Source organism: Hippopotamus amphibius, chromosome 7, assembly GCF_030028045.1.
Source record: "Hippopotamus amphibius kiboko isolate mHipAmp2 chromosome 7, mHipAmp2.hap2, whole genome shotgun sequence".
Lineage (NCBI taxonomy): Eukaryota > Metazoa > Chordata > Mammalia > Artiodactyla > Hippopotamidae > Hippopotamus > Hippopotamus amphibius.
The window spans coordinates 11,589,903-11,613,245 of NC_080192.1; the positions used below are offsets into that span (position 1 = coordinate 11,589,903).

The window sequence follows — 23,343 nt, forward strand, 5'->3', positions numbered from 1 at the left end:
TGTCTGTAAGATGGTGGCTTTAACAGTAACAACTTCTCAGGGTTGTAGGATTAAATCAGTTAATACACGTGGGGGGGGCTTCGTGGGTGACACAGTGGCTAAGAATCCACGTGCCAATGCAGGGGACACGGGTTCAATCCCTGCTCCAGGAAGATCCCACATGCCGCAGAACAACTAAGCCCATGTGCCACAACTATTGAGCCTGTGTGCTGCAACTACTGAAGCCACACACCTAGAGCCCGTGCTCTGCAACAAGAGAAGCCACCTTGATGAGGAGCCCATGCACCACAATGAAGAGTAGCCCCTGCTCACCACAACTAGAGAAAGCCCGTGTGCAGCAATGAAGACTAAACGCAGCAAATAAATTTAAAAAAAATTCACGTAGGGTGTTTAGAACAGTGTCAGGTGTTCGGTAACTCTCCCATAGAGCAATAGCTTTCAAAGCCTTTGATCATGATCTACAATTAGAAATACATTCTTTATCACAACCTAGGACACACAAATATATGTGTGTGTGTATATATACACACACATATATATCTCACCAACAAATATTTCACAAATTATACTTATAACATGCAACATACTCTGACGATTGTTTTTTTAAAAGCTGATCACAACTCACTAAATTGATTTCTCAAACCCACTGGTGGCTCACCTCACGCAGGCTGAAAAACACTGCAATCAATAAGTAAGAGGTAGCAGAAACTTTACCCTAGCTCAGGCTGCCAATCCTGGCTTCCTTCCCTTCCCCTCACACCTGTGCCCTGAGCCTGCCTTGCAACTGAGCCAGAGCCAGGCCAGGTCAGCTCCGGCTGGGCAGACGAGCCACCATAGAGCCGAGAAGCCCCTCTGCAGCCTACTGTGAGTGCAGCCTTCTCCCAGGGTCTTGCCCTGCAGGTGGGAAGGAGATGCCTTCACTAATCAGGCACTAACAACATGGCAGGCCCTGTGCTCTGTCCTTCCTGCAACCTCACAGCCCTCTATGAGGAAGGCAACATTCTCCCCATTTCTCAGCTGAGAAGCCTGAAGTCGGCAGAGGTGCAGTAACTATGGTGTAAGGACAAACAGGACTGGTTCTCTTTTGGAATTTGGAATGTGAATTAATCAGGGAAACTGGCCTTCCAGAAAACGCTATGGAATTGCTATACAGGGTTAATCAGAGGCCCTGGAAGAGAAAACTCTGGAGACATAGGAAAACAGAAATGGAAATGGGTAGGGTGGGAGCGCCCCTGCCACATGGCATCTGGCATTAGCAGGAGAAGCTGCACCAAAGGATGCTGGCCTCAGGAGAGGCAGGGGGACTGGTGTCCCACTGTGGATCACCACTGTTGCCTCCAGTCCTAGGTGGGGGCAGAGGCAAAAGCAAGAGGTCAGACAAGGTGGAGGAGACCATGCCTGCCCACGCCCTCTCCTGGTCTCCTGCCCTCGATGGACAAGGGACTCTATTTAGTGGAAGGCTGACCAGCAGATGTGAACCTGATCCAAGGAATCCATCACCCCATCCCAGAGGAAGGTCCCTGCACAGCTACAGCTGTGGCCCTGCCTGCCTGGGGAGTGAGGCAGTGAACCTGCCAGTTGGACAGAGGACAAATAACAGCATGTTGTGGCCAAGATGAGCTGGAGAAAAACATGGCAATGATTTTGGAAGGGTACAATGGGCCCATGCAATGTGGTGGAGGAAACAGGGTTTGGAGTCAAAGATGTGACTTGGGTCTCTCCTCTTTGCTCACAGAACAAATAATCACTGAGCACCTACTATGACGCTCCAAGCCTCAAAGTAAGCAATGGCGCGTTGGTGATAGAGTGGTGGGCATAGCTGCCTTCCAAAGTAAGCAATGGAGAGACAGAGACCCCTCCAGGTGCTGATAATGAGTGAGGATTAGAGAAACAGTAACAATTCAGAGTACTGAGTGTGGTGACTGATAAGACACAATGGCACTGTGGAAGCTCAGTGGAGGGAATCTACCCCCACTCAAGGAAGATCAGGTGTGTGTTTCCAGAGATGATGCTAATCTGGACCTGGTAGCATTTTCTCAGATGGATAGTAGCGGGAAAAGCCCTCAGGCATAAGGAGTAGCAATTACAAAGCACAGGGATGGGAGAGACCTGTAGGCGAACCATGGTTCTGTGATTCGCACTGTAGATTGAAATGGAGGCATGCTTCATGACCTTGGACAAGTCATGTAACCTCTCAGACTACAAACTGCTCCCTGGGATATCAAAAGATACCTGGTTTAATAAGCATCTATGGATCATCCTCTGTGAGCCAGGCACTGTATCACATGGTGCTGGGCACATGGAGATGTGTAAAAGCTACTGATCCCAACTCTCAGGAAGCACATGGTCTAATGGAAGAGACAGACTGCGCAATGTGTTATGGACAAAGCACCAGAGAGAAGGAGGCAATTAATGCTGCTCAAAGAAGAGGTGATGAGTATGTGCTCTACCAAGTGGACAGAGAACACAGCATTTCAAATTAAGCAAAGGCAAGGAGGAAGGAAAAGGCATTGATATAGTCATGAAACAGGTCACGAGTCGTAAAGTAAGGCACAGGGTGCAGGAGAGACAAGGGGTGGCTGTGACACCAGCCTGGGACACACAGGTGCCTAGACCCCTGTTGTCCAAGCCAGCGACAATGGGTGTGAAAGCAAAGTCCAGGCCCAAGCAGGTTCACAGGTCACCACACTTTACCTAGCGCCTCCAAGACAGTCCCTCCAAGTATCATCACCATCTGGCATCTTGTCTGCGCCCAGTTCCCCAGCACTCCAAAGAGACAAGCTTGAGGGGCCTGGGTGGAGCACAAGCCCAGCCTTTCACGTCACGTACTGGGAAACTGAAGCCCCCAGGGGCATGGTGACGTGCTCGAAAACCACGAGGTTATATAGTCGCAAGTGACAGACAAGGGCCACAGAGCGTCCTCCTTTGCTCCGAAGCAGCACTGAGACAATGAGGCAAAGAGGTGCGACGCTGGCTGACCTAAAAGGCAGCAAGATCGTGCAAACTCCAGAACCACACCTCCTCCCCGCCCTTCTCTCCAGCTAATACCTGCCCGGCGCTCCCTCCTCCTCTCCCTCCTCTTCCGGACCCTCCCCTGGGGCCCACCGCCTCTTCCGGTCCCCCCCACGAGGACCCGCCCCTTCCGGCCCCTCCCCCAAGAGACCGCCCCTCTTCCGGTCTCTTCCTCCAAGAGCGCTTCTCTTCCGGTCCCTAACTGAGGCTCCGCCCCCGCCACCCCTCACGTTGCGGAGAGGCTTGCTCCAGGTAGCCTGTCCCCGGAAGTGACGTTAAAGGCCCGCCCCACAGGAAGTGACAACAGAAGTGCCCTTGACCGGTGGGCAGGGCCGCGCTGTGCATCCCTCCGCTCTCGCTGCAGGGAGGTAGGAGGCCCGTGGGGGTGGCTCGAGGCTGAGGCACTCTGTCGGCGCGTTCCTGTGCAGGCCGGCGGCCGAGCGGGCGGAGGCCCTGGGCTGGGGGAACTTGCTATCTGGGGAGCCGGGGTCCCTTTTGGCGTCCAGTCCCCCCGCTCCCTCCACACACACGTCCCTTCTTTGTTAGTTCCCCCCACACTCCTACCCCGTGCCTCTTCGTTCCTCCTTGAATTGCTGCGGTTCTTCTTTCCTGATCCTTTGACAACCCCTCCTTTGTCCTAAATTTCCCATTAAAACACTTTTAAAAAGAGTAATCGATAGAGTAAGGACTTATCAGACCGCCGTGGGTTCCAGTATTGATTCTCATTTACTCATTGGGTTATTTTGGACATGTCACAATTTACCTGAGCCTCGGGAGTCCTTATGAGCGATAGCATTATAGAAACGTCCTCAAGGTTGACCTAGAAGGACTGTAATGTATGTACGACACCTGGCTCTTAGCGGGTGCTCTGTAAATATTGGTTCCTCCTTCCCTTCTGTTGTAATTCCACCACTATCCTGATTCTTTGGTTGTCGACCCAGTTTTCCTGTCCCGGTTTTCGATTCCTTCTAACCTTTGACTCTCGTTGTTCTCTGTTCCCTGGCATTTGACTTCTGGCCCTGCATGTGGAGCCCCCCAGTACTTCCCCATACCTCTGTTTTTCCGTTGTCTTGACTGCCCCCACTCTTCCTGCCTCTCCCTCTCACAGATGGCTCAGCGACTTCTCCTGAGGAGGTTCTTGACCTCCGTCATCTCCAGGAAGCCCTCTCAGAGTCAGTGGGCACCGCTGGCCTCCAGGGCCGCGCAGACCCCACAGCGCAGTCCTGGTAACCTGACAGTAGCACCCAGCCAAGCCCGGTCAATATACACCACCAGGGTCTGTGCAACGACCTTTAACATCCAGGATGGACCTGACTTTCAAGACCGAGTTGTTAACAGTGAGACGCCAGTGGTTGTGGATTTCCACGCACAGTGAGTCCTGGGGGGTTGGCGGAAGACTGGGGTATCACTTGTTCGGGTGTTTGTTTGTTGAGAGCCTGCTGTGTCTCAGTACTACATTTGATGCTTCTGATATGTAGAATCATTCCAAAGATTGATGAGACCAATCCCTTCTCTCAGAGATTAAGTCTAATCTGGTAGGAGACAGACTAGTAAACAGTCTTCAAAACTCACTGTGATTAGTGCTGGGAAACATTTGTGTTGTGTATCTCACTGCCCCTCATGGCGCTGACCATCTTCAGCTTGGACCAAAGCAGTATCATCTGACTTTTGGCGTATACCAGCTTCTGGCCCTGCAGAGAGTTGATTTTATTTTAACATCTTGCCAGGCAAACTGGAAAGGGCTGGCAAAAAGTTACCAGTGCCCTGCTAACAGCGGTGCCCAGGCATGCAGGGGATGGGCAGGAGTTTCTTTCCAGTGCTGTGTGAGTTTGTATTAGGGATATTGAAATGTCTGTGGCCTTCTGATTGTTGGCCTGGCCTTCTTCATTTCCGGACCTTTGGGGCCTGGCTAGATGCCTGACTCCAGAACTACTAGACAGACCCTTTGGAATGGGGCATCCTGAAAGAAGCCAGTGTAGCCTGAGTTAGAAGTCGGAAGGCCTTCTGCACAAACCACTGACAGATTATTTGGCTCTCTTTCCCGTTCTTTCTCTGACTCACCATGTTGCCTTGGGCAGGCCATGTGGTGTCCTTGTGCCTCCCTGTCTTCACTTGTGATAGGAGATAAGGTCTTGCAGACTGGGTTTTTAGGTGTTGTGAGCTCATTCATTGAAATCTCTGAATGCAAAGGGTTTAAAGGCTGAGAATAAAATAGGAGTCACCAGCCAGGGGTTTGTGGAAGGCAGAGCTGTCCTGCCCTCCTGGTCTGATGAGCATACCAGAGAGGACTTCCAAAATGGATGAAAAGTGGGGTGATGCCTCATCTTCTTCTCCAGCAAAGAAGCAGGGGGTGAGTTTGTTCATTCAGTGCCAGGCACTGTCCTTAGTGCCACATACTTAGGGATGACAGCCTGCACTTACCACCTAGAGGGGAATACCTGTATTAGTGCAGTGATGGCAGTTGACACAGGGCCTGGGGGATCACAGAGTAACCTGGGGCTAAAAGAAGACACTGGGAACACCACCTTGGTGCAGTCGCAGACCTTGCACAAGTCTTGTAACTTGTATGGGCCTCAGTTTCTCAGGAACACATTTTCTTTTCCTTTGCAGGGTTGAGGGTTCTGTGTGGTAAAAGTTGAGAAGGTCCTGGCACAGTGGCCGGCAGTTGTAGATGCTCCCTAGCTGCTGGCTTCCGTTCCCTTAGTTCTGAGTCCGTGAGGTGTCTGAAGTAATTCTGCAGTTTACAAAGCACATTTGTGCACATTGCCTTAGTTGATTTCTCATCATAGCTTTGAGAGCCAGAGTCTCTCTTTCAAATGAGGAAACTGAGGCTTTGGAACAATCACCTGGTTGGTAGGAGCCTGTCTTTGAACCCAGATCTTTTAACTTCAAATCCAATGTTCATCTCTATGCAGTGTATTTCTTTTAGATATAGTGAAAAAGTGAAAGAACCTTTCTAAGAGTCTTAGGATGAAGCACATGTTTTAGAAATCCAGGACCTGTAAAAATTCCCCAGTTGCAGAGTCTCCTGGAGTTAACTGGCATGTAAGCATTACAGGTTAATATTCAAACACTGTAAACAGAGGTAATGAGGCCAGATGGTCCCTCTGAAAGATGTGGGTCAAAGGGAGGTCCTGGGAAACCATAGCTTGATTAACGAGCGCTTTTGAGACGGGGTGCTTCTTTTTCCCCTCCTGAGGTGGTGTGGTCCCTGCAAGATCCTGGGGCCAAGGTTAGAGAAGGTGGTGGCCAAGCAGCATGGAAAGGTGGTGATGGCCAAGGTGGATATTGATGACCACACAGACCTCGCCATAGAGTATGAGGTATGTTTCGGCAGGGGATGGCTATAGGGCAACTGGTGTGGGGAGTGCTTGGGGCCACAGAATAGCGGGGGATGTCTTGGGGACCACCAGAGAGTCAGTAAGGGGGCGTCTTGGTTCTTTGTAGAGATCTCAGGGGTTCAGAGCACTTTGCAGATGTGACTCCATTGATCCTCTGAGCCTCCTGTCTCTCTTCACCACCTTTAAGCAGTGGGATGTGTGACCCCAAACACCAGGTTTTAATCTGAGTCTTGGGAAGGTGATGCCCTCCCTCATTTGTGAATTCATCCTTCTGTCTGTGAGCCCTACGGTGTGCCAGGCTTACATGATCCTGGCGCAAATAAGATGAGCAGCTTGTTCCCGGGGTCGGGTGGGAGGAGTAAAGGGGACAGGGAACGCGTCACATTATAGAGACCCTCTGAGCGGAGGTGTGGAGGCTGCACGGAGAAGAAGGCAGGGCGGAGAGCACAGCAAACACAAAGACCTGAGCTGTTCTCCTGTGTTTGATTGGCTCGTGTGTTCCTTCCACTGACGTGTAGTCAGAGTCCCTTCAATTCCAGGGCTGTGACTTGGTGCTGAGGATGTGGCAGTGAATGAAACTGACAAAATCCCTGCCCTCGTGGAGCCTACATGCTCGTATTTTAGATTGGGCATCCACAAACTTGTTCTCTAAAGGGCGAAGTGGTACATGTGTGAGGCTTTGCAGGGCATTGGTCTCTGTTGCAAATACTCACCTGTCTTGGAGCATGAGAGCAGCCACAGAAGGTATCTGAACAGACGGCCGTGTGCCCGTAAAACCTGATTTACAAAAATGGGCAGTGGGCAGGGGATTTGGCTTATGAGCTGCAGTTCGCTGATCCTGTTTTAGATAATAAGTGTCATGGAGAAAAAGAAATCAGGAAGGGGGGTGGGAGTGCTGGGCACGGGGCTGGGGAGGCTTTCCTTTTTTAAAGAGGGGGCTAGGGAAGGCCTCACTGAGAAGCTGACAGCTGAACGAAGACCTGGAGGGAGTAAGGAGTGAACCATGCCGCTCTTTGGCAGAGCGATATGGGCAGAACAGACATCCTTTGCAAAGGCCCTGAGGTCAGGTCTCACACGTTTCCTCACAGAATATCAGGGCCTGTGTGCCTGGAGCAGAGTGTGCAGAGGAAGCGGGGCAGGAGATGCTTGGGATAAGGGGCATCCTCTGGGCCTTGGAGACCACTGTAGTTGGAGAAGTGGAAGCGGTCCAGTGGCTGAATGGCCAGGGTGCAGGGTCCAGCAAGGAGTGAGAGGACAGGCAGCTGGGAAAGCCAACTGAGGCCACATTGGAAGGGGCCTGGATAGCCATGCTGGGCATAGTGTCATTCCAGAGCCAAGGTCGCACCTGGTGCCCTGTGGGCCACATCCAGCCCACTAACATGATTGGTCTGGCCCTCAAAGTATTTTTATTTTTTGGCCTCACCATGCAGGATGTGAGATCCAAGTTCCCCGACCAGGGATAGAAACCCGCATCTCCTGCCTTGGTGATGCTGAGTCTTAACCACTGGACCGCCAGGGAACTCTCTCGAAGTGTTTTGTTTGTTTGTTTTTTAAATTTAAATTTTATTTATTTTTGCCTGCTTTGGGTCTTCATTATTGTGCGTGGACTTTCTCTAGTTGTGGCGAGCAGGGGCTACTCTTCTTTGCAGTGCACGGGCTTCTCATTGCGGTGGCTTTTCTTGTTGCGGAGCACGGGCTCTAGAAAGCAGGCTCGGTAGTTGTGGCGCACGGACTTAGTAGCTCAGCGGCATGTGGGATCTTCCCAGACCAGGGATCGAATCCATGTCCGCTGCATTGGCAGGCAGATTCTTAACCACTGTGCCACCAGGGAAGTCTGGCTCAAAGTGTTTTTTTTTTTAAATACTGAATCTGGGACTTCCTAGATGGTGCAGTGGTTAAGAACCTGCCTGCCGATGCAGGGTACACAGGTTCGAGCCCTGCTCCGGGAGGATCTCACATGCCGTGGAGCAGCTAGGCCCCTGTGCCACAACTGTTGAGCCTGCACTCTAGAGTCCATGAGCCACAACTATTTAGCCCATGTGCTGCAACTACTGAAGCCCACATGCCTAGAGCCCATGCTCCACAGCAGGAGAAGCCACCGCACAGTGACAAGCCCGCGCACCACAATGAAGAGTAGCCCCCGCTCGCCACAACTAGAGAAAAGCCCATGTGCAGCAACGAAGACCCAACACAGCCAATAAATAAATTAATTAAATCAATAAATCAATAAATAAATTATAAAAAATAAAATAAGATACTGAATCAGTTGCTGATATTTAAAACTCAGAAGATTGCACGTAAAAGTCCAGATTTCTGGTTCTCTTGAAATATCTGGATCTGGCCAGAGTGCACCTTCACTCCTCCAACTGTGGTCACACAGGTAGTGAGAATTCCCAAGGCCACTCCTCCTGCATTCCAGGGAGCCTGCATCTCGGATGACGTAGGGCAGGACCCTGAAGTCCTGTGGTTAAGCCTGGGAAGTGGTGGGGGGCGGAGGGGAGGGGTCCTCCTGTAGGATCTTCTTCCTCTGTCCACTGGCCATATAGTACGCAGGTCATATAGAAAGACCTCAAGGCTGCTAGGCCCACGGCCCCTGGGCCTGGCCTCCTGGTTTTGCCAGGTCCTGGGCTGATGTCATTGCAGGACTTAGGAAGCTCCAGCAGGGATTCTTCCTGACCCCTCACCCACCCTTCCCTTCCTTCCTTCCTTCCTTCACACCTGTTGTTTTGGAAGAGAGTCTGAGGAAAAAGTTTCAGGTAAGAGATTAATAGTACCTCCTGGGACAGCTTCCTCCAAGGCCTGAAGGCCTTTTCCAAATGGTGGATGGACTTGGAGAAACTGCTTTAAATTATATTCAGGGAATGTAATTCTCCCCAGGCTCTTCTGCCACCCGCCAAGCCCAGCACACACCCTCAGGGTGAGTCGCCCTCCTCACACAAATTCCTCTCCCCTCCCACCACAATCTATGCTTCAGTCAACTGTCCACCCTAGCATCTCACCATCTCTCAAAGGAGAGGGAAGGGAACGTAGACTGGGGCCTTGGGGTGCCCCACCCCTCCCCCGAGCTGCCCTGGCTTAGCGGAGTGAAGAGCTCTCTGCTTACCTGTCTCCTGAGGTCCTCTGGCTGGGTGTTCCCCAGTCGTGCAGACCCTGGGGAGGAAGAGTGGATCGGGGTGAAGACCTTGACCCTAATGCTTTCCTCTGGGGCTTCTGCTGCTCACCTCACACTTGGAGTTTTATCCTTTTATTTTCTCATAGAGAATGCCCTTTAAACAGTATCATGAAGACAACCAAATAGCAATAATCTTACCATGCAAACAAACTACCGTCAATATTTGGGGTACCTCATTTGAGTTTTTTATGTGAATTTTTTATTGCTCTGTATAACCTCATAGTTCATTGAACAGTATTTCAGTGTTATTGAAGTAAGGCATAGCTGGGGTGCACAGTACTTCAGTCGTTACCCTGACCCCCTGTTTTGAAAGTTTTCTAAATTAGCACTTTCAAACCTGAGTATGACCTGTGATATTGTTAAAAAGCAGGTCCAGGAAGGGTCCAGGATTCTGTATTTCTAACAAGCTTCCAGGTGAGACTGCTGCTGGGAGTCCAGGGCCAAACATCAAGGAGCAGAAGCTCTGAAGCCCTGGGCTGGCCTTCTAGGGGAGGCGCCGTCAGCAAGTGGGTTCACTCTTGGTGACGTATGTTTCATGAGTTTGGACAAACATACAATGACACGTAGCCACCGTTACACTCTCTTATACAGAATAGTCTCATCATCCTAAAAATCCCCTGTGCTCTGCTTTTCCTCCCTTCTCCGCCTGAACTGTTGGCAACCACTGATCTTTTTACTATCGCCACAGCTTTGCCTTCTCCAGGATATCGTGTAGTTGGATTTGATTCTTTCAGTAATCATTTCTCCAAGAACCCTCCTGTATCCAAAAGCTTCTACAAAGCATTTAGCCTTTCTCATTTGAAGTGTGAGATGCTTTTAATGCTTCCCCACACGTCCTTGCCCGCCCTGATGGGACTCAATATTTATCTCCAGTCCCTTGCTCTTGGGCCGAGGTGCAGCATGGTTTGATGTCACAACAGCAGAGTCACACAGATCTTGTTTCAGATCCCAGCCCTACTGCTCAGTCACTCAGCCTTCGAGCCGCAGTCTTCTCATCTCTAAAATGAGCCCGCCTTGAGGCAGGAGTTGATAAGGCAGCACACACGAGTGGTCCCTGACACCTAAAAAGCACCAGTACGTGGCTGCAGTGACAGTGACCTTTTCCTTTGTGTTCTGCAGTTGGCTGAAGAGGAGGTCACCAGTCTCCTGTGACACCTAGTGCTTTTCCTGTCCTTCAGGAGGTCCTTAGCAGGTCACAAATGGAGGAAATTGGGGTGAGACAGGAGAAGACCACGCAGGGACACCGAGCTCAGTGGCAGTGTGAGTGGGGGGTGGGGAGGGCTGCAGGTTGGTGGGAAGACAGAGAGACAGACACACACACACGCACGCACGCACCCTCCTGAGTTCCCGGGGCCTTTAGCCAAGCATGGAAGCCTCCAGGTGGCTTCCCGACCTAGAGGAGATCAGCGCATCTTAGCGCATCTTTTCATCTCTTCTCTGGCCCCTCGGGTTCCTCAGTGGTGCCAGAATTGAGAGGCAAGCCGAGTTCTTAGACTTACATGGCCTTTCCAGAAGAATGTGCCAGGGACCTGTGTGCTTCCATTTAAGGCAGTCTTTACAAGCATCAGCCCCTCCAGATTTGTGAGCTGAACTCAGGGTCAGCAAAGCCACATCCTCCTTCTTGGGGGTAAGGGAAGTCCAATCACAGCCCAAGTATCCCTGCAATGTCCTAGAATATCCAGTTTCTGGCAAGCCCATGGCTGTGTGGTGTGTGTGTGTGTCTGTCTGTCTGTCTGTCTGTCTGTGTATGTAATCTCAAACCTCAAAGAACTCCCTTGATCAGTAATGACTAGACTTTGGTTGTCACGAAAATACTATCAAGGCATGTCTCTACACCAACTACGGCGTGGTCTGTGCGTGTGTAAGCACATGCGTGAGTTTACACAACTGCTATTGTAAAGGGAATCATCTGGAATTCTGGAGGAAAACTGAGTCTACTCCAAGCCACCTCGGTGAGCATAGGGTCCTGCTTAGAAGGAGGACCCATAAAAACAATTAGACCACTGCTCAGACACTGGGATGCAGTTTTATCTCCGTTAAAGAAGCACACACAGGCCAGCATGGGATCCAGTGAGTGCAAGGTGGAGCAGCTAGAGCCTGAGCCCAGTGCTTCGGTTGGGAGTTGCCAGATGTGAGGCCGCTGCCTCCACAGACCAGTAGAGGGCGCAAGAGACAGCGCGTGCGGGCCCTGGGGCGCCTCCAGGGACCGCATCCTGGAGGGAGCCTTTCTGGGCCTGGAGACGGGCAGCCACATGCTGGACCTTGCGCTTCATGCTGTCACCCATGCCGGGGGCAGGAATGACAAGGACAGGAGCCAGTGGTGGGGCCACGAGCAGGGGCTCACATATTCAGCTCCCCGCCAGATGGGTCTGCCGGCACAGTGCTTCTGGGAAGCATGTCAGCTGCCACCCACAGCAGCCCCAGGACAGTCCTTGAAGGGGCCTGAAGGTGCTAACAAGGACAGGGACGCTGTCATCTGACCTGCTGCGTTTGTCCCCGAAGCCTGTCAGGAGAAGGGTGCACAGCCTGCCACATAAAGTCAACGAGTGAGTGGCGGGGGCACCCCAGACGTGAGGCTGGGCGGGTCAGGCGTGTGCTTCTGTTTTGTAACAGTTTTGTAACAGGCACAGTTAGAACATCCTGAGTCTTTAGTCTGGCTTCCTGGGGTGACTCATGGGCAGGACAGCACTGGGGATATGGGAAGCACTGGTGAATTTGTGGAAATCGCTGTTGTTACTTTGTAGTTAACTTGTATGTAAGAGAAGTCTGTGTTTATCTTGTTCTGTTTATATGGTCTTTTCAAATGCCCATGGATGCCAGGCAGCAGAAAACGCAGGATGCCAGAGCAGGTCTGGTCTTGGGTCTCATTTACGGTGCCATGTAATCTATACAGGTCCCCTGGGGGAGCTTGAGAAAATGTTTCACAGGCCAAGAATGTCCAACCCCCCCTAATAAATAAACATCAGCTCACAAGGCTGAGCCCCTCCTCCCACACGGCCCAGTGTGAGTCAGTGACTTTCTGGAGCGGGTTAACCATCGTGGCGTGGAGCTGAAGGAGCGCCCGTGGGGCCCTGGGTTCGACTTGTGTGACGTGCCCTCTGTGGCCTTCATGTGTTGAGTGCCCACTGTGTGCCGGGTGCCAGGCACTGTGCGGAGGCTTTGCAGAGATGACCTCATTCGGCCCCCATACCCGCTAACGTAAGGCCCGGTAGCATCTCCACTTGCTGAGGAGAACACTGAGACTTAGAGCGACGAAGTGGCTCGCCCAGAATGGCCCAAGATTGGGTCAGCCAGCCCCAGAGCCTGAGCTCCTGACCGCTCAGCTTTATACACAAAACTTTAATCGCTGTCCTAAACCTGCGCCATAGAGACTCATCCCCATTTCACAGACGAGGGCACCGAGGCTCCGAAGGTGGTGTGACCCGGCCAGGGCCCCCTTGCTAATGAGTGGCAAGGCCAGGGTTCAGATTCTCCTGGTCCCCCTGTGTCAGGCCGCCCCTCGGGGAGGTTCTCTTCGCCCCTGGGCTCCTCCCTGCCCCCAGCCCTGGCCTGCAGCTGCGTGGGTTATTTTCATCTCTCCTGTCATTCCAGCCAAACCACTGGGACAGTGAGTCAGTCATGCGGTTGGGGGAGGCAGGGTACTGCTGGGAGCCCACAATGGAAAAGTTTCTCCAGTGGGTGGACCTGCAGGCCGTGCAGTACCCCTGCGAGAAGGAAAGGGGCCCCACCCGTGGCTTCGGGCAATCACTGCCCTGCCTAAGCCACCGGCCCTCTCCCCAAAGAGCTCACCTCTGAGTAACTTGGCCGCCTTTCTCCCCTCCACCTAGGTGTCAGCTGTGCCCACTGTGCTAGCCATCAAGAATGGGGACGTGGTGGACAAGTTTGTGGGCATCAAGGATGAGGACCAGCTGGAGGCCTTCCTGAAGAAGCTGATTGGCTGACAAGCAGGGAAGAGTCCTGACTGCCCCCGCCTGCCTGGGCCCCGTGGCCCCAGGGGAACCCTAATAGAACTCACAGCCCTTCTGTGCCGGCCCTTCCCGCCTCCTCCCTGTGTCTGGCCCCTGTGGGCCCGTGCGTTGGAGACCAGGCCTCCAAACACAGGAGCCCCAAGTGCTCCGAACCCGGCTGACCGCCGGGGTGGCCGCCCGAGGAACGGGGCTTCCGCCGAGCTGGGACAGCCGTCTTCCCCCCACTGTCTCTCTGCTCCCTCTAGGGCTTGTCGCCGTGCTCCCAGGATGCTGGGCCAGAGCCCCAGGGCCAGCCTGCAGTCACTGTTGGTCCTGTGTCCCTGCTCCCTTCTGATCTGAACCCCCGTGCCTGGCTCATCTGCCTCCTGCGTTTTTCTTTCCTGCTGCTGTTTTGTAAAAAGGAAAAGAAGGAAAAAAGAAACCCAGACAAGTGAGAGTAATATATATAATTCTCTCGTTTTTTGTAGGTCTGAAATAAAGAACTTCATGCGATCCCCTCTACCTCCCGTTCTGAAGAACAGACCCTGGGCCCTGCACTTAAATTACCCTGTGTCCACCCCTCAAAGAGCCACCTCCCACTTTCCTCCCAGGCGCCAGAGCGGCAGACGTGTTGGGCTAGGGGCACCCTGCAAACCCTTGACTCTGGACGTCTGGAGACACTACCCTCCCCCACCATTAGCTGGCCCTTCAGTTCTCCTCGCAGGAGGCTCCACTGTGAACAAACTGGACCAATAAAACTAGGGTCTGCACTGTCAACAGCTTCCAGTCTGTCTGGGCTCTCGGAGCACTTGTGATCCCTTCCCAGGCTGCCCCTCTTTTCTGCTTGACTCCCACCACCCTCTTGCCCTTGCCCAGCCCCTCCTGTGATTAATACTCTTGTCAGTGATGGCTGCTGTTCTGGGGAGGCCTTTACATACAAGTAAGGCCATAATGTCCCTATTATGCAGATGAAGACACGGAGTGCAGAGCCCAGGTTTCTGCCCAGGTTTCTGCCCAGGTTTCTACCCAGAGCTGCTTGCCTCTGAAGCCTGAGCTCTTACAAGTGATCCTCAGGGGCCGCCTCCTCTAATAACTGGCACACACTCCCGCAGGAAGCCTGGCCTGTCCCACCCCACCCCACTGGGAGGTGGGCTGTCCTTCCTGTGTGTGCACAGGAACTCCGAGGCCTCGGGGCCAGGCTGTCTGCCCCTTCTTGTTCCCAGCTCTCCCTTGGCCTGTGGAGGCAGTTGCCAGGCAAACCGGGCTTTCCAGCTGGGAAAGCCCACCCCTCTTCTTCTTCATGCAGCCTAGCTGCGCTTTGGCTCACTTGCCCAGCTGAGATGCCTGCTCTGGGGGTGCCAGACAGCAGAGGTGTCCCGCCTTGGCCCCAGGGTGCTGTGTGCGCTCTTCTCAGGGTTCTTGGTATTCCTATTGGAACTGCCTGAGTTACTGCGAGGTCTTCGAGGGTTCGGCCCCAGGACTGCCTTCGGAGGGCTGCTGTGACTGGCGCCAGAGGGCGGGGTTGGCTCAGAAGCAGGGCCTGTGGCCTCTGGAAGGCCGCAGGTCCAGAATCTGTCACGAGCATGTGGAAGGGAAGTAAGCCAGCAACTGGCATTCGTGGAGGAAGGCCAGGAGGTATCTGTAAGACGGATGAGAACAGCCAGTGCTTGGAGGGCGCTTCCTGGGTGCCAGGCGCTGTTCTAAGCCCCTCCCCCCCAGCAGCCCCACCAGGTGAGCTTTACTGCCATCACTTCCGTTCACACACGAGACCCACGCGGGGAGGCTGGGGGCTTTCTCCAAGACACGAAGCCAACGAGCACCTGGGCTGGCCCCTGCTCCTGCACCTCCCCCATCAGCTTTTAAAATGCAGCGTGTGATGCCAGTCTCACAACCGGCTGACGAGGCAGGTAGCGTCAGCTCCCTTTACAGAAGAGGCACTGACGCAGAGTTGAGTAACTCAGAAGATGCCTGGCAAGGAAGGGTTGGGGCCAGAATTCAGAGCCGGGCACCCTGACTCCCGAGCCCAGGCCCTTTCCACTGTCCTCCCCCGCCACTCCTTAAAAGGTACCCTTTGCCAAGCACTTTCTATATGCGTTACCTCATTTAATTCCTCTCTTGTGAGGCAAGTATGTGACAAGTGAAGGAACGGGTTCGGGGAAAGTGACCTGCCCAAGGTCATGTCTGAAAAGTGACAGTGCCAGATTTGAACCCTGGTGGGCGTCTGGCCCCTCCGCCTGCCTGGGATAGGTGTGGAGAGGGGCTGGCAAAGGCCTCTGGGCAGAGGCAGGGCCTCTGCACTGCCCGGAGCTCCCTCTCCTTAAAAGGTGTGCTGCAGGGCGAGGTGAGCTGGTGCCACTGCCTCCCAGGTTGGCATCTCTGCCCGTGAGGCTGTTCATGGCATGAGTCACTGGCTGTGAGCACAGGAACCTCAGAGTGATCCCATTTGACTAATTCCATGGCGCTGATCTCACCAGGGCGCTGCGAGCTCTGCATCGATGGCCCCACGCTTACCCTCTGGGTGCCTTGGGCTCCTGGGGCCATAGAAGAGGGGTTGGCAGTGCAGCTGCGGGGCCTGGCAGTCCTGCTGGGGTCAAGGGGACACCCCAGCCCCCCTGAACACAGATACTTGCAACACCCAGGAAAGGGGGCATAGCCACAGGCTTCCCCTTAGCCCCAAGACATCCTGGGGTGTGGCTTCTGTACATGTACTCGTAATACCAAGTTTATCCAGTTGATCTGGAGGCGGGAGGTGGAGATGGAAACTTGAGTTTGTAGAATTTACGTTCTCTCCTGTGACCCTCACCCCTCCCCTGCACGGCAGTTCTCCCCATTACACAGATGAGGAAACTGAGCGCCGAGTGACATCAGCGGAATAGCTGAGACCGCATTCCAGATGGGAATGCTCACCACCAAAGAGCCTTAGCAGGTCTTAGAAGCATTTGGATGGGTGAATGGTGGTCACTACTGTGGGTTCCTTCTAAACAGACGAACGTGGGTGGGAAACTGACAGCCTCAAGAAGCTTGCACTCTAAGACAACAGAGCAAAGGGCGGCTGGTCACCCTAAATGGATGTCAGAGCGTGGGGGGACCTGGGGTATCATCTAGACCCTCAGAAGGGCACAGGGAGGGGGAGGCTTGCCCAGGTCACAGCGTGTTTGTGACGGGGACCTGAAGCCAAGTGCCCTGACTTCAGCCAACCCTAAAATGAAAATGAGTCACAGCCTTTTCTTCCCTGGGCTCCAAGAGCGGGAGCGAGGAGGGCGGCCGTGTCTCTGAGAAGGGCAGTCTCAGGGGTCAGGACCAACCTGCGGTTGTTGTCGGGGCTATGCCAGTGCCCTTTCCAGCACCCTGCCTGGGGTGAGGGGCCCGGGGCCAGCTCAGCCCCCACCCAGCCACCTGGGGAAAGCTTCTCCGGAAAGTGGAGGTAGTTTGGCCAGGCTGCCGGAAACCCCTAATGTGCAGGCCCTGGGCTGGGAGGGTCCAGAGAACAATGTCGGTGGAGGGCAGGATGCTGCAGACAAGCCAGGCTTCCAGGCGTGCGGCCGCAGTTCCTCTCCGCTGCCTGGAACACCGGCTGCAGGCGTGACCCTGAACCCTGGTCCCCAGGCTGGCTTCCATGGCTCCGCCAGAAATCTGGGAGCCTTCCCTCTCCAGCCACCTCCTGACAGCCTTTTGGAAGCTGGGGGCCACCACCAGCCAGTCCACAGTGATATAAGTAGGGCAGGAAGGATCAGAACTGGGTCCAGGTCCTGAACTTGCCACCCACTAGTGGTGTGGCCTTGGACATCACCATTCTGAGGCTCAGTTGTCACATCAGCAAAATGGGGATGATGGTGGCTAGTGCTCGCTGAGAGCGTGTCACCTGTGCCATCTCACTGAGCCCTGACGACAACCCCAGGAGGTCAGGACTGTCATTATCGCCATTCTACAGATGAGGAAACTGAGGCCCAGAAAGCTTGAGTAACTCGGCATGAACAGGTGTTGGAGCTTGGATCTGAACTCAGATGTGTTTGATTCCAAAGTCCCTGTGTTCTTACCCATTAGCTATACCGTTCTCTCTTTGGGGCAAAGTTTTCCAACATTTTGAGCCTCGATTGCACCATCTGCAAACTGGGGCTAATAACAGTCACCCCGGAATGAGGTCATTGTGAGGAGTAAATATACTGGTACCCAGCAGGCGCTCAAGAAGTGTCCTTTGCTTTGCTTTCCACCTCCCCCCAGTTTCCCCCAACTCTAAGCTACATCTTAAACAGGAAACACCAGATTTCCTGAGATAAGGACCCCAGCACCTCACCATGGGAGGGGCCCGCTGTTGTGCAAGGTGGTGGGTCTTGCATTTATTTGTGTCCTGGCTCTGTCCCCTGTCTCCACCCCCTCCTGCTCTAAAGCTTGCTCAGTGGTGCCGGTGGCAGTGGTGGTGACCTCACCCTTGGAGAATGCCCACTGGAATTCACCGAGTCTGGTCCCCTGTTCTCCATACCTCCCGGTCACGTCTGACTGGCCTCTCGCTCAGCCTCTAAGCCAGCTGTCCACACATAGCCACTGATGGGAGCACCTTTTGTGAGCCAGGGCGCCGCTGCTACACAGCTGCTAATTACTGACTAAGCGGTTTCCCACCCTCAGCCAGCTTCCTGGGTGACCACAGGCAAGTAGCTGTCTGTCTCTGGTCTGCTGCCAACCTCAGCCTCCAGCAAGCATGCGATCCAGCATTGATCCCTTTGTGTTCCATGCTGCCAGGTGTGCCACCCACATCTAAGCCTCCCAACACCCACCTGGGGTAGCGACTATTGTTCCCATTTCACATATGAGGAAACTGAGGCCCAGAGAGGTGGTGTGATGTGCCAAGGACACACCCTGGGACATGAGGGTGGGGTGGCCCGACCCAACCCCTCTGCTTCCCCCTTTGCCACTCTGCTGTGCCCAGGGAAATTATAGAATCCCTGTTCTCCTGCCAAGAGTGGGGATTTTGGGCCTCTGTCTTTTATCTGCCTCCCCTTCCCTGGCCCCGGGCAGGAGGCGAAAGATTCCTAAGGCTGGAATATTCTCTCCAGTCCCAGCATGGCAGCCCCACCCCCTAACCTTAGCCATTGTGTGCGGTGACTGTCTGGGCTGCCTGGTGATAGGAATTAGGAGTCAAAGCAGAGGAGGACACAGCCCACGCCTTCAAGAAGCTTAAGGCAAGCACATGGATGCAATGTAAAGTGTAAATGCTGCAGTAAAATAAGTAACATTTACCAGCACCATTGATAAAGCACGGAATGATTGGAAGCCCTGAAAAGGAGCAAATCTGCAGAGCTGTCAGATAAGGCATAGAGAGGTGGTAAGGTTCAAGAAGGGTTTTGTTTAGAAGAATTGAATAGGAGTTAGCCAGAGAAGCAAGCACTGGGGAGAGCAGTCCAGACAGAGGGAACAGCATGTGCAAAGGCACAGAAGTAGGAAAATACATACGTATCTGTCCAAAGTGGAAAGCTGGGATGCAAGGGGCCGAGGGAGGCCCCACCAAGGAGGGTAGAGCCAAGCTTTGAATGGGGGCTTGGAGTTCCATAGACCTGGTTCTAATCCTAGCTGCCCCCCTCACTAGCCAAGCCTCAGTTTTCCTCATCTCTGAAATGGGAGGATAGTACATACTCTCCTCATGGTTGAGAGATCGACATGAGATAGTAAGTGTACTGTTAGATTTTAGTGCTGCTATGTGGTAAGCATCATGTTAAAAGTTTCTAGGCACGTGCATTAGTGTGCTAGGGCTACCCTTACAAAGTACCACAGACTGGGTAGATTAAACAACATAAACTTATTTCTCACAGTTCTGCAGGTTGGAAGTCCAAGACCAAGGTGTCAGCAGGGTTGGTGTCTCCTGGGGCCTCTCTCCTTGGCTTGCAGATGGCTGCCTTCTCACTGTGTCCTCACAAGGTCTTTCCTCTGTGTGTGCATCCCTCATGTCTGTTTGTGTATCCCAGTTTTCTTTTTTTTTTTTAATTTATTTATTTATTGGAAGTGTTGGGTCTTCGTTGCTGCACTCGGGTTTTCTCTAGTTGCAGCAAGTGGGGGCTACTCTTTATTGCGGTGCATGGGCTTCTCATTGCCTGTGGCTTCTTTTGTTGTGGAGCACAGGCTCTAGGCTTTCGGGCTTCAATAGTTGTGGCACGTGGGCTCAGTAGTTGTGGCTCCTAGGCTCTAGAGCACAGGCTCAGTAGCAGTGGCACATGGGCTTTGTTGCTCCACGGTATGTGGGATCTTCCTAGACCAGGGATCAAACCCGTGTTCCCGGCACTGGCAGGTAGATTCTTAACCACTGTGCCACCAGGGAAGTCCCCCAATTTTCTTTTCTATAAGTCATATTGGATCAAGGTCATTTGAACTTAACTACCTCTGTAAAGGCTGCATCTCTAAATAGTCACGTTCTTTTATTTATTTATTTATTTATTTTTTCTATGCTACAGTCACAGTCTGAGGTCCTGGGGGTTAGGGCCTCAACAGATGAATTTGGGGAGACACAACTCAGCCCATAACAGCCTGTTTTACATAGTTTAGCAGTGGTGGCTAACACACAGGGGTTCCAGACACTGTTCTAAACGCTCTGTATAGTAACTCCTTCAGTGCTCATATAATCCTAAGAGGTGGGTCCTATTATGAGCTCTAGTTTATGGATGAGGAAACTGAAGCACAGAGGGGTTTAGTTACAGCCTCAGGTCACACAGCTGGGAAGGGGCAGAGGCAGAATGTAAACCAGACCATCTGACTCCGGGGTCCCCACTCTCCTCCCTTGCAGTCTTCCCTCCACCACAGCAATGGCTCTCTGCATTCCCACGACCACCCTTTAGTGTATCCTGGACCAGGGGACATCACTCAGCTAGGGTCACACCCTTAACCTTTTCCCCACGGTCCAGTACTTAGGTATTTTTCAGTTAATATTTTTATCCATTATAAATGAGGCCAGAATGAACATGGTTGGACACAGAACTTATTTCTTCCTTTACATTTTATAGATGTGGGATTCCCAGGTCAAAGGGAGCATTTTATGGTAGCTGAGAGCTCAGAAGGAGTGTCCCCAGGCCTGAAACCTGAGCTGGAGCCCTGCACCTGCACCTCCCACCTGTTGGTTTACTTTGGGGGAGGGGAGGCTGAGCTGCAAGAATGTCATCAGACCTGCCCCACCTCCAGCCACCTTTTAGTCCCTGCCACCTTTGCCTTAGAAAGTTCCAGGCCCCAAATTCTGGCATTTCTGAGATGCCCCAAGTCCAAAACAACCTTTTTCTTTTTTTCTTTTGGCTGCACCATGCAGCACGTGGGATCTTAGTTCCCTGACCAGGGATTGAACCCATGACCCCTGCATTGGGAGCACAGAATCTTAACCACTGGACCACCCCATGGAAGTCCCCAAAGCAACAATATTTATAAGGATCTGGTGATGGTCGTGGGTCTGGGGTGGGACCTGGGAATGTGCATTTTTAAAGCTCTAGTGATTCAGATTCAGAGGATTGTGGACTAGGCTTTGAGAAAATGCAGCTCGGAAGATCACAGCCTCTCTAAGCCCCTCTTAGTTCACTTTTTCTTTGAGCTGCCTTCCATACCCATACCCTTCCCATGGGGCCAGGCACAAAGAAGGCGCCTGCCAAGATGAATGAGCAAAGCAATTAATGCAGCGTGTAACCTACCAGGGGGCTGTCTCATGCTGGGCCCTGCGGCTGCTCTGATCCTCATTCTCATCCCACCACCCAGACCCCATTACGAAGCACGCTCTCTGCTCACCTAGAAGGACTGGCTGGGCCCCAGTACCTCTGCCACTTCCCAAGTGACTTTGGACATCACTCTGTGTCTCTGGGCCACTGAGTACTCCGTGTCCATGAAAGAGGCATGATATTATTATGCTCTCATGTTACCTCCTGTATTAATCTCTCTCATCTCATGGGGCCCTGTGATGTTGAAATAAGAGAGGGAAGCTTCAGAGGCTGGATCAGGAGAGAGGGATGGAGCCAGAGAGGGTGGCGGCCTTACCTGGGGTCAATAAGCAAGAGGAAAGAATCCAGAGCTACCTGTGGGTTCCCACCACCAGTTTTGAGGTTGCTCTTGACTGAGGTTGGCAGGGAAGTTGACGGGGACAGAGTATTTCTACAGAAGGTGAGAGGAGCAGGAAATAGTCCCCCTGGGCATGCCTTCTCCCTGTCAAGTCTCCCAAAGGGCCTTGCCTTCCAGGTCCACATTTGCTTGCCCTGCTGAGTACCACGTGGCCCAAGGGGAAAGAGGCTTCGCGGCGGCCACAGATTGGGGAGCGGCTGCCCGTCAAGCCTGGTGTTCGCTCAGCATTTGGCCCTGACCACCCAGCCACAGCCAGGCCAATGTCAGGGCTGCAGCTCTCAGGCCACAAGAGTGGGCGTCTCCTCCTCAGCAAGGGGAAGGAGGGCAGGCTGTGCTGGGCCAGCCCAGGTCCTCCCTGTCCCGACACTGGCCCCAGGGCCTCTGGGGAACCAGCAGAGAAGCATTTCCCTGGACAGCAGCCCAGGAGGATGAGGCCAGCGGGGCAGGAGCTGGGTCTGCTCCGGCTGGGGCAGCCTGGGAAGATGAGTCTGTTTGTGCACGTGAGGCCGGGACCATGCCCTCACTCACTCGGGAGGGCTTGGCCTCTGATACCTCCTCTCTGGAGGCTGCCTTTCCCAGAACTCTGCTGGCTGCACATCATTAACCTCAGGGCAGGAAGGCCCTCAGAGACCAGCTCCCACTCCTTGGTTAATAGAGGAAACCAGGCCCAGTGAGGGGAGGAGAGGGGACGGGAGGGGAGGAAGATGGGGTGGGAGCTGAAGGCCAGCTGGGGAGGGGCCAGGTCAGGAGGTTGCTCTTCAGAGGCTCTTCTCCAGCTGGCCATCCACCAGACTGATGCCACATGTCCACGTGTCCATCTCCCCACCAGCCTGAGAGCCCTGGAGGGAGGGGCTGGCCTCCTCCAGTCACAGGAGTGGCCATGAGTCTGTCAAAGTGAGCTGAACTCCCAGCCCCGAGTCTGTGCCCTTCTATACCCCACCCCCAGCATTGTCCCATGAGTCTGCCTTTTGGGGTAAGAAAGAGTAAGAGGGGGAGTGATATTTTTAGCTGCCCAAACCCTCTGGATTGGAGGGCATTGTCTCCTCTCCAGGAAACTCACTAAAAAACTTGGAGACAATGACACAGGCTCAGAGGAGGGTGGAGACTAGGGTCCGGAACTTGATCTGGGGTGACCAACCATCCTGGTTTGCTTGAGACTTAAGGGGGTCCCTGGGACACAGGACTTTGGGTGCTAAAAGGGGATGAGTCTTGACACTGCTGCTCCCCGTGTAATTTCACTTGGACAATGGGGTCAGTAGCTATCCTACATCCCTCCCAGGGGGACCTGAAGCTCCCAGGGAGGTTGTGGAGGGAAAGTTAGAAGATGCTACATCTCAGCAGATGCGAGGTCTATTTTCTCAGGCTGAATGGTGGTCATTCTGATGTGGATCTGCCTCTTCCCCTCCCCCTACTGCCTGAAACTCACTCATTCACCACTAAGAACAAAAAAATCAGCACTTGTGCCAGGCACAGGATAAGCACCGGCTGAGAAAGAAGAGCCCAGCTCTCATGGAACTCAGAGCATGTGCATGGTTATTTAGAACACAGTCAGATGAATTTGTTCAGCACACTGTCTTGAGCGTTGTACGGACATTAGCTCATTGGACCTTCACAGTAACATAGCAAGGTGGGCATTATTTTATCCTCATTTTGCTGACGAAGAAACTGAAGCTCAGAAAGATTAAGTAATTGGTAGAGAAGTCAAGGACAGGGGAGGACACTAAGAGGTAACTTTATGAAAGATAAGCGTATGTCTGAGTGTGTGCAAGGGAAAGATTTTCTGGGAGGAAGCAGG

At 53.2% G+C, this 23,343-nt stretch overlaps 1 protein-coding gene across 2 annotated transcripts; it reads left to right on the forward strand.

Moving 5' to 3' along the window:
* Positions 1–3,292: 3,292 nt before the first annotated feature.
* On the forward strand, positions 3,293–13,989 carry TXN2 (thioredoxin 2). Of its 2 annotated transcripts, XM_057743131.1 has the most exons (5): positions 3,293–3,380; positions 4,121–4,383; positions 6,212–6,335; positions 13,353–13,471; positions 13,959–13,989. In XM_057743131.1, the coding sequence occupies exons 2-4, from the start codon at positions 4,121–4,123 to the stop codon at positions 13,464–13,466; spliced, it is 501 nt and encodes a 166-aa protein (XP_057599114.1). In that variant the 5' UTR covers positions 3,293–3,380; the 3' UTR covers positions 13,467–13,471; positions 13,959–13,989. The 2 variants fall into 2 exon arrangements, with proteins under 2 accessions (XP_057599114.1, XP_057599113.1); XM_057743130.1 differs by having other exon boundaries at positions 13,353–13,989.
* The last annotated feature ends 9,354 nt before the right edge of the window (positions 13,990–23,343 follow it).